This window comes from Agelaius phoeniceus, chromosome 9 (assembly GCF_051311805.1).
Source record: "Agelaius phoeniceus isolate bAgePho1 chromosome 9, bAgePho1.hap1, whole genome shotgun sequence".
Lineage (NCBI taxonomy): Eukaryota > Metazoa > Chordata > Aves > Passeriformes > Icteridae > Agelaius > Agelaius phoeniceus.
Genome location: NC_135273.1, coordinates 17,153,210 through 17,166,405, shown reverse-complemented (window position 1 = coordinate 17,166,405; position 13,196 = coordinate 17,153,210). Strand labels below are relative to the sequence as shown.

Here is a 13,196-nt window from a genome sequence, read left to right as displayed (position 1 = left end):
CTGCAGGTTTTCTTCTGCCTTCACTTATGCAAGAGAAGACTCGTGGATATATTATTATTATGATTGGTATTATCCCCTGCTGCCTGCACCACTCTGTACAGCAGGCTATCCTGCCTAGTCCCATGGGAATGATACATCTGGTTTCCATCAACAGCATTTCATTTATTGACTCTTTTTTTTTCTTTAGTATGCTGTTTATATTGGAAAGGTAGTCAAGAGACCTGTTTCTCTACTGAGCCAAACATATTTTCTTTACTATTTCTTAATGCATTAAAGTGATCTGGGAATTGACTTTCTTTCTTAATCCAGCAAGGCATTGAATCTCTTTTTGCTGTTTCTCAGATAAAACCTAAGTCCTACCATTGTAGCAACGCAGGGAGAATTAAGGTGTGTGAAAATTCTAGGAAGGATGGAAGGAGGAAGGGCTCAACTGAGAGATCTGTTTTCCCAGCCCCTCCCATTGTAAGAAGATAAATACTAAGGGTACCAGACCTTTTATAACTGCTGTAGCATATTGTTTAGTTTCCCTATGGAACAAGGAGCACACACTCTAAAGGATATTTTATTTTTGCATTGGCTGCCAACCATCATGTGCAATGTTTAGGCTTCCAGATATTTTATAGCTAGCTTTCAAAATCCACAGTCTGCAGAAGTCAAGTAATAAAACTGATGAAGCAGATGGAAAGGACAATATTTTGAACACTATTGTAGTAATTCATGGCTTAGTAAAATAAAATGAACTTCATGGCCTTGGGGTACTCATAAATCTCACACAAAATTGTCCAAGTCTGCAGCAAGGAATGGGTGGATGTGGACTGAGTCTTTATCAAGTATCAGCCCCCATCCTCTGCAGCACTTCTGCTGTTGTGAAAGGTGGGTTGTCAGATGAGGTAATTTTCTGCATGTTTGAGAGTCCTTGATGGCTAAGAATCTTTTCTTATCATGCTTTCAATGCTGTGGAACTGTAATCTTCTTGCTATATCTAAGGGAGTCTCCCCGTCCTGAAAGAAACACATGAAATACATTGCAATACGACAGATATGGGTCACATAGAAAGGATTTCCTAACTTTGCCACCTGTGTAAGGTCTCCTGTCACTTCTGCTCTAAAATAAAGGTTTCAGGACATGCTGGGCCTATCCTGCTCTGGCTGAAGAAAGGAATAGAGACCTCCCCTACAGCAGGGAAAGCCTTTCCAGTGTTCCCTGGGAGTAATATCCAAATGTATGGAGCCCGGCTAAGATTTGATTTCAAGAGCAACATAGGTAATTCACTGCTCACCTTAACTCAGTAGTGCAGATACTCCCAGGTCAATACTGATTTGGGCAACACTTGAGCTGTTCTGGTGACAGAAGCAGATTGACTTAGCCTCCCAGAAGAAGGGTGCTCAACATGACAAAAACTACCTAGGAAGACTTCTATCCTTGCCCTGCAGCCTACATCTTAGGAACAACTATAAAGTAGCTCTGAGCTAAGAAGAAAACAGGAAACAAATTGGCTGCCAGGAAGATGTGCACCCTTTTCTTTAAACTGCTGTGCACCAGCTAAGGCCTACAATGCACCTACTGGCTGACCACCATGATAAGCAAATACATTTATCAACTTCACCTTCTTACCTGATTCTTTACAGAAGTGTCTGCATGAGCTTCAAGCAGTAAAGGAATGACTGCCTGGTTTTTCATTTCACAAGCATAGTGAAGGGCTGTGCTGCCAGACTGAAGGGAAATGGAAGCAAATTAATTTTATTTCTATTACTTCTTTAGTAGAGCTTAGGTAAGTAGGACTACCTGTAGGCTATCAGATTCCTCCTAACAGCTGGATGCAAAACACACATACCATTTCCTGTCACAATACACTACAAGGTAAAAAAACCACATTACCATGAGAAAAACAGGATCAAAAAAATTAATTCCTTCCCTGGGATACAACTGCTAAAACAGGCTTGATGCATTAGCAGGAAACCAGTAACTTCAGAGGATCACATGAGCTTGACCTCAGAAACTACATCTTAAACAATACTGTTAGCTTGCACTTCAGTGTTTTAGAATTTCATTGCTGATAAAATTAGTGTTTCTCCTTCTCCACCTTAGAGAAGAGGAGCTCTTTACCTCACCCAAGTAGGATAGTGGATACAGAGCTCTGTATAGACATAGATACATGGATACATAGATCAGCATGGATACATAGATCTGCACACTCTGAAGACTAAGAGAAGACACAGGGTCTTGCCCTGTAGCCCACAACTCTGTTCCAGTTCAAAATAAATGCTGGTAAACTCAGATGCTTATATCACTTGAATCTTTACAGATTATTACTAGAATCTTTACTAGAATACAGGGGTATTTAATACATAAGTACCTGAGCCCAGCTTGCCTGGATGCTCTTATGAGGGCATTATTCAGAAAGGGAGGATTAGTTGATCAGTGGGGAATTATTTCTGTATACACTATAAATCTGTTGCCTGAGTGTCAAGCAGAAACATTGAATCCTCCTGGTACATCAGTCAGTTCAGTCCCTGATGCTCCTACTCCAGCTATGCTGCTAGAAGGTTCTGTAGTCTGTTTTTAGTATTGTTTCCTTCCTGTGAGCCACATTTGCATCTGTATAAAGCCACTTACAGAGTCTGTAGCATTCACATCGACTCCAGCTCTAAGCAACATCTTGACCAGGTGTTCATTCTGTTTTGTCTTTGAGACCTGTTTGGTGCAAGGGAAAGAATAACACAGTGAAACAGTTAATCTGCATATAGCCTTAAGTATATTTGTGCTAAATACCATGGGGTTTTTTCCCAGAAAAGAGGCATGGTCTCTGGGAATGTCAGACTGATGCTGTAATACAAATCTGTTCCTTCACCAGTTACAGCCACAGCAAAATTCCTTCTGTTGAACACACTCAGTCTTGCTTTAAGAAAGCAGCCCATATTCTGTAGATGTTCCTGGCCTGAAACACTGCCAGGAAAAATGGCAAGGGAAAGGTAGAGGGTCATTCTTGCTTCCATCCAGACTCACCATGAGAAGGTACCCAATAAGCATAACTGGCATGAGGATTATGATGAGCACATAGTCAAGGAAGGTGAACCGTTTCCTCACAGCATAGTGCAGGCAAGTGCAGTCCTTCTAAACACAAAGCAACTCTGATTAGTACCAGATTCAGTGAACCCACTTTGATTAATATTGACTAGAGTAGACCATTTTAAATTCCACAAGCGTTCTTTTAGACTGTCTAATAGGAAATCTCCTGTGATTTTCAAGCAGAAATAGACACATGCATCTTGCTTCATTCAAGTAGAAGCACATTTAGCACATGGAGGGACATGGAAATTGGACTACACATGCAAGGATGATGTGGGATCCAAAGGATTCCATGTGTGTGTTGGTAAACTTGGACCTGGCTACAGAAATGCAAAGGATAGGGTGGGTATGTGGCTGTTGCTGCCACACAGCAAGGTAAATCAGCAGGAGGAATCACCACAGCCCCCCTTGTTATGGAGGTGCTGGCTACTGAAGCAAGGATATGTGAGACCTTAGGACATCGTTTTTGGGACATCAGGGAAAAACAGGAAAGCAGCAAAGACCACCACAGACTCCTACTGAGAACAGAGCTTTAAAAAAATCTTTGAATACTGAATACCAAAGCAGTCTGCAAAGTTTTGTGCTACAGTGTTAAATTTGTTACTGGTTGTCAAAATGGAGCTGGACACAGGACTCCAAAAAAAGCAGAGAAAACTTTTAGTTCCACCTGTTTCTCCACATATCCTCAGTAGGAAACAAACTTGAGGTTTGTCTGTGCTTTCCAGTGTCCCCACTGGCACTCCCAGAATCTGAAAGAACAGCCCCACAAAGGAGAGTCAGTGGCCACTTACCTTATTTCTGAGGTTGACATCAGCATGTTTCCTAAGAAGATAGTTAACTATCCTGTTGTTTCCTTTTCTACATGCACAAATTAAGGGGGTGTCTCCAAGGAAGCTGTCCTGGACATTCAAATAGTTGCTGTTGCTCTCCAAAAGGAGATGAACTTTGTTGAAATCGTTGTTATAAGCTGCCTGGCAGATGGGCTGAAGTGAGAAGATAATATTCATCAGCACATGCTTCACTAAGACATCCATACTTGCCCTGAGGCTGACTCCTCACACACCCCAAAACACTTGACAGAGGCTGTAGTTCTTGGTGCCTTCCAGAAGATGGTGGTAGGAGATGCTCCTGCAGCTCTACACAGCTCCCAGCCCCAAAGTCACAGCCTTTGCACAGTGGAATGGATTTTCTGTTCATTTCGGATGCTATTTCTATAATCCAGGAAATAAGTCCTGTTTATTTGCAGTCATTAGCAAAAAAAAACCCCAAACCAGCTTCCATTCTGGCGGGAGTTGGTCACTGTAGTAAGCAGCAAGCAGGGACAAGCCCCTGTGCCTGAGTTCACCTCAGGCTTTACCTCTGGCTGAGCAGAATGAGCCACTCCTGACTCATCCATTCCCAGAAGAGAACCACACTTCAGGTGAGAGGTGAAAAACCAAGCCCCACCAATGTTTCTTTTCTAGACCTTGAAATACCTAAAAAAAAACCATGCCAGTGCATGTCCACGGTCAGATCCTGCTTGGCCTTTTTTTTTTGAGAACTGTTTTTCTGCTCAGCTTTTCACTCAATATTTCTACACATCCTTGACCTAAACTGCAATTCCTTCCCTCTCCAGTAGCAAGAATTCAGACTAAGGAGAAGCTGAGAAGAGCAGGAGTACTGCAGGTTTCTAACAGCCTAATACAGGCAGAAACCAACATTTAGAGGTGAGGCAGCCTGGTAGCATTTGAATTCTCCAGACAAAACAGAATAAGTCTTTCTTTTCTTTAGTACTGAAGATTTTACCCAACATTTTCCAAAACAGACATTTTCTTTAAATATTAGCTGTAATTTTTCCTCTTCACTCTTTTTTTTTTTTTCACATCCTAAATATTCTATATGAAAAAGATCTAGGCCTGATCTCTGAGCTCTTTCCTCACTCCTCCAGATTGTTCCCTTCTCTCTGTCCTCCCTTCTACTCCTACACCTTCCTGCCTTAAAAATATTATCTTATTTACACATTTTCAGCCAAACTTTGATTTAGAAAACAGGTTTATCTCCAGCATAATTACTGCTTAGTTTTCTGGACAGCTGCATAAGAGAAGTGATTTGTTTCCAAAGAAAGTATTTACATGCTTACCAGACCTTGCACCACTTCTTGTTTTGTTTTTATTATATGAGTCAAAAATCTACAAAGAACACATGCCATATTTTAAACTTGCACATCTGTCTGTATTTGTGCATACATATACAATTTGGGACTTTGCATTGAACCAAAACCAGAACTGCTTTAATGATTTTGAGGAGAAAAGCCTCTTTCAAACCCCTTTTGGTGTGATTTGCACACAGGTGCCATCTAAAAGATCAGTTTTCTCTAGAACCCTGCTCTCTGTCATGTTGGTGTCTAGTACTCTATCTTCATGTCCAGGAGAGAGAAAATCCTGTGCAACCTGTCTGCACCTCTGATTTCCCTACTACTCTTTCCTTAGATATTGCTTTGTGTATTTAAAGGTGCAAGAGATTTGCTCTTTGGTTGAACATCTGTCCAAATCCCAGACATTTACCATACAAATTTGCTCCTTCCTAAGCTGGTTTTGCTCATTCAGCAGCTCAAGGATATGGTTTTTTTGCTTTTCTTTCTGTACTGCCTCCAAGACTTGTACTTGCTGGGTGGTTGAACCCAAGGCATTTCTGACTGATGCTCTCATTGATCCGTGGGATCTTTTTCTAAACCTTCCACTTCTGCTGAACTCAGTTCTAGAGCCATGAACAATGATGGCACAGAGACCACTCCCTAAGAGACCTCATTATTTGGGGTGAAATCATGCACAGAGCCCAGCACACATGAGTCACAGGTGCTCCTTCACCTACTGAAACCAGCTGCTCCCAGAAAACATCCAGGGCACAGAGAATGCAAGGAAGCAATTCTCATCCATTCCAGGAACTAATACCTGGGGAACTGATGTATTTAAAGTGTGATGTATTTAAAGTATGATGTAAAGTAAAGATGCATTTTGAATCATTATTATTCCCCCGGAATGGGGGTACTTTGTAAAAATTATACTGTCTGCATTAACATGTTCCATTCATATTTAAAAGAAAAAAAGACAACAAGGAAATACAAACTTTTTTCCCATTTGTATGGGATTTTTTGAGGCCCATTCTGCTGGTTTGTATTCTTGAAAATTCCTTTCAGTCAAAGAAAGGTGAAAAGTCTCACAGACCAAACTTGTAATATATCTCTCAAATTGTCCTTTCCATGGCTTGAAAAGCAAACATGGTAGCAGAATATTTAAGTAAAGGGACAAAGCACTACCAACAACTATAAATTCATTATATTGATATCAATAATAATAAGGATTCAGAAAAAAATGTGTTAGGAAAGTATAAAGATAAGAAAAAATACAAATAGGTGACAATCAGCCACTTGTCCAAGAAAGGCAAATGCTATATTAGATAGTGTCTCTCACAGAAAGAGGTGTTACAGAAGACATTTTACTGGGATGGTGTGTAGAGTTCTTGTCATTTGTGTCCTAAAATGAGATCAGACCATGGCAGGAGCATGAAACATCTCTACAACTGAGGAATATGAAGAGTCTGAAGCAAGGTTGATTTGCTTAGCTGGGTTAGGGAAATACATCACCGTCTTTGGTGCTCCAAAATAAAGGGTCAGTATTAAAGAAGACCAATTAATTTCAAGGAACATGGTAAAAAAGGTAATACATCTGACCAAGAAATTTAGCATGAAAATTAGAAACAGATTTGTATTCATAAGCAGAGTAAAGTAACAAAACAAGCTTCCAGTGGCAACAGATTGGACACAAAACCTGCCTGGCCCCAGGCTGGGGCTTGAGCATGTACCAGGATTTCTGTGGTTGTGAAACCTCAGCCACAAAACTCTTTTCCACCTCTCACTTTTCTGGGTTGTCACTCTGGCAACCCTATCTAAAGGAGGACTAACTGTGCTTAAGACGGTTTTAACCTATCCTGGAGGATAAGGGACTGGAAAATCTCACTCTGTTTTCTACGGTGTTAGAAGATTGCCTCAGTAGTGATACAGCCGGTTTCAAATTTGTTTATGGTTATTACTGTTGCTATGTTATTGTTATCCACTCATCGTACACAAGAGAGAAATAAACCTATGGGATAGTTCTCAGAATACCTGAGCTTCACCTGCCAGGAGCAAGCCATACCCAAAGAATCCAAAGTTCGTGTCTTGTGATCATGTCTGTGGAGTCTCCTTTAGGGACGTGTGAGAAGAGAACACAACAACAAATTCTGAAGAAAGCACAAGTGAACTGAGTTCTCAACTTCTGGAGGAGTGGTTTGCAGTCCAAGACACAAAGTGGCTTCTCTTGCCCACACCACATCATTTATAAACCCCAGGGTCCTGGCTGTCCCAGGGAACTCACAGCACACCTGGCCCACCCCCATAAAGCAGCAGGGCAGAGCCAGCACTGGCACAGCAAACACTGCACCCCACACAGCACGGGCTCAGCTCTGAAGGGAGGGGGAGTAGGATCCACAACTCCAGCTTAGGCAAAGAGGAGGAGAGGGCCTCTGTGGAGGATCTGGCAGCAAAGCCCTTCAGCTCTGCTCTCATTCACACTTCTGCAGCACCACCCAGCATTCAGACACGGTGCACTGGATGGGCCTGACAGTGAGACTCTGCACAAAATGTACAATGGAAAGGAAGGAAAAACCAGAATCACAACCCCAAACACTCCTTTAACCCTCTCCAGAGGTGCCTTTTCCCAGCCATAGCATCAGGGCTAATCATAAACTAGAGCACAGTCTGCCCAGCTGAAAAAAAAGCAGTGGGCAGACACTGGAGAATGGAAAGTATAGTTTGAAGATTAGATATGCCAATAATTGAGTGTTTAAAATCTCTCTTTCTCCAATACTCCTTCTTCTGCAAGCCCTTTAGACCTGTATTTATTTGTCCAGTATAGAAGGCTTCAGGGAAGGTGAGAAATACTCACAGGACGGGCAAGGGTTTTCATGCCTGAGAGCACTCAGTACAAGATCACCAAAAAAGTGTTGCAAGAAAAGCAATAACACTTTCACTATCAGAAAGGGAAGTTATAGAACCAATTTTTTGTTTTTTTAAAAATCAATTGTGGAACATGATTGATGCTAGGTCCTAGTAGTTTACCCAGATCCAGATGAACCACCACATCTGAACCTGTCTGGTGTTTTCAGAGTTTCTTGCATCACCCTCTGCTCAGCTTTGATGAGCTTAGTGATAAACCTCCAGCTACTTAGCAAGTTCTGCCACACAAGCAAAGGTTAAAGGCACAGTATGAAGGACAAAGCATTCAACCAATAGAGAGGAGGTGAAGGTAAAGCCTGTCTTGCAACTTGGAGAGCAATTTCATATGCAATTGCTTCCTCCTTTAGAACTCCAGGGGATTGCCTAAATTACATCAAGTCTTTGCAATTGTTTAGAAAAAAGGAAAATATTTTGCAATGTCAAAATATTCTGAACCAATCCATAGTCTCTTCCTTTGCACTAAAATTATACAAACAGCATGCTGTGAACTTAACAGGAAAGTCTAAATTATGTTTAGGATGCCAAGGAATACACTAATATCTAAGTAAGTTCTGCTTCTCAGAAAAGGCAGCCTACAATTCTTTATTTTCAGTTCCCTAGCTTTCTATCCTGTATAATTTACATAATTTACCACATGAACCCTAATTTACGCGGAAAACTGTTTCTCAAAATTTTTAAAGAGAGAAAATGAATTTATATGAAAATAACAACTAATAAGCATGAGAAACATGGACTGCATTTAAACATTCTTTAAAAACCTGTGTAATTAAGCTAGACAACACTGATTTCCACTGCAATACTATCCCAGAGTAGCAGATCTGGAGAGAGGCAAGAAATCCTTTCAGAAAAAGCTACAATCTTTTCAGCTGATCACCCTATGAATGCACAGATTCAAGTTCCTTGTAATACTGAAAGAGGAGAAGATGCCTGATTTCACTGAATAGCTTTTTGAAAATAAAAGGGTGGCTTTCAGCATAGAAATGTAACCTTTAAAACCAACAGCCATGTAATGCTACCTCCAGAAAAACAAACACAGTGCGATGCACTCTTTTCACAGTCACAAAGGACCAAATTCCTCATTTGTCCCCACATGTACAAATGGGAAATTTATAACAGAATATGTTTAGGTAGAATTTATTCTAAAGTACAGGAAAATATTAAATGAACTGTAGTTTGGGGACAAACCCATAAAGATAAGGTAAAAAATAATTACCTTCCTAAAACAATATGGGGGGCGTGAAAGGTTTTCTTAGGCATTAACTTTATTATCTGTATTCAGTGTAAGCCAAGGAGCTGTCTGCTTTTTGCAAAGCTGTTTGTCACTTGCACCATGTTCAGAATTGTTCTGATCTCAACACAGAACAACAGAAAATGTTGAACACATACTTTGTGAAACCACGATAATTATGCCGGTTAGTGGCATTTTTTTTTGTTTCTATAAACAATACTACTGACAGCTTGTAATAGACAAAGGAAAACATTTCCAAAGGGAAAAAACTTCCAGATTGCTATAAGCCTGAGTATGGGAGGCTGCGAAGGGAACAAACCAAGCCCAGTGAATACCCATACCTTGAACAGCGTCAGTAACTGCAGAAAATGGCCACGTACCTCTGAATAGAGTATCCCCATGCCTATTCTTCACTCTGGAGTTCCTTCTTGTTCAACAGCCCAACAAGTTACCCTCACTTGAAATGTGCTCGAGCTTGTTTGAATCTGGTTAATAGTTAACGTGAAAGTATCACTTTTTCTTAAGCTGTGTTTCCTCTCAGTGCTTTCTACTTAGTAGCATAAAACTATTGTCTTCAGAAACCCAGCCCAGGGAGGTAAACGTGAGAACAGCAGCCTACGGGAGACTGATGGAACAAGTTACAACACAGAAGCATTTTCCTTTGTCATTTCTGCAATAACATCCTCCAGTTACCTAAAAAGGAAAGTAGCAAAACAGGTTGAGGAGAGGAGGGAGAGAGAAGGGAAGGAAGTTTCACAAGTAAAGAAATGGAGGAGTGAAAAAAATAAAGAGCATGAAATCTAAAACTTAAAATAAAGAAGAATTGTACTTAGTTTGCCACCCAAGCTGCTCTTGACTAAAATACTTTCCAAACCTTCTGCAAGAACACCTCAAATGCCTGTCAGGAAAAGGGAAGCACCTAAATGCCACGCCTTTAATGAGAACTCCCACTAATTAGCCTCTCACTCTTTAATTAAACAGGCCGGCCGCTTTCATCACATTGGCTCCATCTTCTCTTTCTAGCCCAGCCCAACCATTGAATATGATTCATGTCTACCCTGATAATTTTATATGCTAACTGGGAAGAGAATTATTGCTGATGGCCCCGAGGATAAGATGCTGATGGCATTTCTGTACTACACTCAGTCTTTTTGAGCAAGGCATGTGTATTTCAAATTTCTTCATTCACCTCAAAAATACCTTTTCCTTTTATAGTTTAAATCACATTTCATATATTTCAAGCAAACTTTTTTTAAAGTTTTAAAACATATTCATGTAAGTATGCATCTTAAATCCAAGCCCTCTGCCTAACATTTGAGAACTTCTATTTCCAAATAATTTTCATATTTATTCTCAGTGAGGTGGAGGACCATATCAAATTTCTTATTCTATCTCCAGCCTTGTCTCATTAAAGTAGTACAACATTTCTGGCTGTAGTGTTCTTTTGCTGGCACCAGTTCTAGCCCAGTCAGTAGCTGTTTATCAGAAGAAAGTTAGGCTGGCAGGTGACAGACACAGACACAACACCTACCTGTGACAGACTCACTGGGATCCTCACAACAGCCTGGCCTTCAAGCATGTGGTAAATATCACGTTGGACTAAGGACAAGGAAGAGTGAGTAACACCTCAAAGGTGAAAAGGTCTTCCTCACCAGTATTTCATTAAGATCTTCTTCACATCAAGATCCTAAGATATTCACATCCTCCTGCATCTACTGACCAGTTTGTTGGAATTTATAAACTACAACCTGTTGAAAGAAATATTGAATCATCACTAAGATGGTACATAAAACAACTTAGCAGTTTAATTAATCTCTTCCTAACAAAAATAAATAAAAGTATGGTAATCTGAAAAAGTATTAGAAAAAACCCAACAAACAAACCAACAGAAAAAAAAAAAAGAAAAAAAGCAAAAAAGCAAAAAGCCCATCCTCTCCAAAGCAGAGCAATAGCTTCAGGCAACACTTACTTTTCCCAAGAGAGAGTAAATTACCATTTAATCCAGTATCACATCCCAGGTCCTCTTGAAAAGCACTGAAGTGACTACTTTGGTCAGAGCTTCAGCTGAAGAACAGTCAAGCACCCCAACTATGATGAGATATGAAACTCATGCAAATGTATATGGTCACAGGTTCACTTCTGACTAACCTGTTGCTTCAGTGCTTTTTGCCATACTTGTAAATGAAGATTAGAATCCTGAAAAACTTTTTTTTTTTTTTTAATAGGAATAAGGGTTTTTTTCTCCAAAGGGTGCCAAGATAGTACATAGGCAAAGTGTCCCCTATCCAGTCTGTGAAGGAAACATGATTCTTACTTCCTGACAGAATTCAACAATACTTCAAAAGTTTTATGTGAGCCAGAAGGGAAGTAAATATTTTTCATAAGAGCCTTCACCAGGGCACTAATAAGGTAAACTAATTTTTTTAAACTAGATATCGATAGCTTAAGAACAGCATATTCAATAAAAGTCACAGAAGATCATTTGTCTCTTTAAATTCCAAGCACTAGAATTTGTATTGCCACAAATCCCCTGAGCCACGTTACACTCAGGAAAGCAGCCTGTGGCTTGTTGGAGTCGTGTGTGCAGAGCAGTCCTCCCAAATGCCCATTCCTGAGAAATGCAGTCCTGGAATGGCCAGTGTCTGCACAAGAGGGACCCTGACACCTCAGAAGACTGTTAACCTCTTGTACAACATCCTTGCAAGGTCCCTTGCACCTCTGCTGCTGGACAGGACTGACTCAACAGACCCAACAAACACAAAGAAACCGCTCCATGGCACGGACCAGAGCCTGTATTTTGTAACACTATACTGAGCTCATGCTAAGTCCAGCTCCAGGCCTGACCACCTGGACCTCAGTTTTGACACAGCATTTTAAAACAGAATACTTACTGTCTCAGCTTCCCTGGTTCTCTATGTAAGGGCAGCCCATCCTGGGAAGTTTCTGTTTCTAGGCTTTGTGGGGTTTATTCTCTGTTTATATGCATTACTTTCCTTCTCTTTTCCCTTTTCAGATGGGCTAACATATCTTTTGCTCTTCTCTTGGTTCCCATCAACAATATCAGAAAATATATCATCCATCCTATATGCCACCACAAGGTGATATAGGTAAAATGTTGCAGATCATTCCCAGCTGGCAATTCTATAAAACAAAAATATGTTGTAATCTGGGAATAGAACAAAGTCTTCAATATTTCTCACTAAGTTGTGTATCAGACCTGCTGACTTGTGATGCTTTTCATTGAGAAATCACCTTTTGGCTTTTCCACAGACTGTGGAAAAGCAGAATTGTTTCTGTGGTGTCTCTGAGGTAGGTTGTGTTTACTAACAAGTACTTACTCCATTCATTTTCCCAGGCAAGGCAGCATATCATTAGCACCCACGTTTCAAAGAATTTGCAGCATCAAGAAGCCAGGCCAGTTTCAGTGAGGATCAAGCCCCCCCAGGATGACTTCAATTAATTCAGTGGTTAAGCAGGGGTCTCTAATATATTGTGTTCACAGAGTTATGGAGGTGGCTTGGAAATAGTAAGAATTAGTGTTAGCACCCTCTCTTGACTCAAAGTTTAAACAATGTTTTCAAACTAAATTCAGTTCCTGAGAATCCCTACAGAAGCTGGGTAATTCAGAGCAAACTCTTCTTTGTATGTTGTGGGGCTCACACCTTTCAAATCACTTCTGGTTTTATTCTAAGATTATCTAACAAAGAAGGATTGTCCCAGGCAATCAGCAATTCAGAAAACAAGCATCTGGTGTGGAACCAGTGACCAAAACAGCTTTTGTACTACCCTCAGCAGCAGAGATCATAGTCACAGCTAGAAAGTTTTGAGAAAGATGGATCCTTCCTCCTTTTTATCTGAAAATATAGT

General features: G+C 40.5%; 1 protein-coding gene across 1 annotated transcript; it reads right to left on the bottom strand.

The window, feature by feature from the left end:
- Positions 1 to 512: 512 nt before the first annotated feature.
- Positions 513 to 9,908, bottom strand: ANKRD22 (ankyrin repeat domain 22). The gene is made up of 6 exons (XM_054637586.2): positions 9,710 to 9,908; positions 3,861 to 4,052; positions 3,007 to 3,114; positions 2,617 to 2,694; positions 1,615 to 1,713; positions 513 to 1,001 (listed from the first exon to the last, which is right to left on the bottom strand). Exons 1-6 carry the CDS (start codon positions 9,728 to 9,730, stop codon positions 924 to 926), a joined length of 576 nt encoding a protein of 191 aa, XP_054493561.1. The 5' UTR covers positions 9,731 to 9,908; the 3' UTR covers positions 513 to 923.
- Positions 9,909 to 13,196: the final 3,288 nt, after the last annotated feature.

What these genes read in the sequence shown, in the direction of transcription:
- ANKRD22 (XM_054637586.2), bottom strand. Translation starts at nt 9,730, where the DNA reads ATGGGGATACTCTATTCAGAG. An exon ending in ATGTCAACCTCAGAAATAAG is followed by an intron (nt 3,115 to 3,860) that starts GTAAGTGGCCAC and finishes CTTTGTGTTTAG; the next exon opens with AAGGACTGCACTTGCCTGCA. An exon ending in ACACTTCTGTAAAGAATCAG is followed by an intron (nt 1,002 to 1,614) that starts GTAAGAAGGTGA and finishes TGTTTCTTTCAG; the next exon opens with GACGGGGAGACTCCCTTAGA.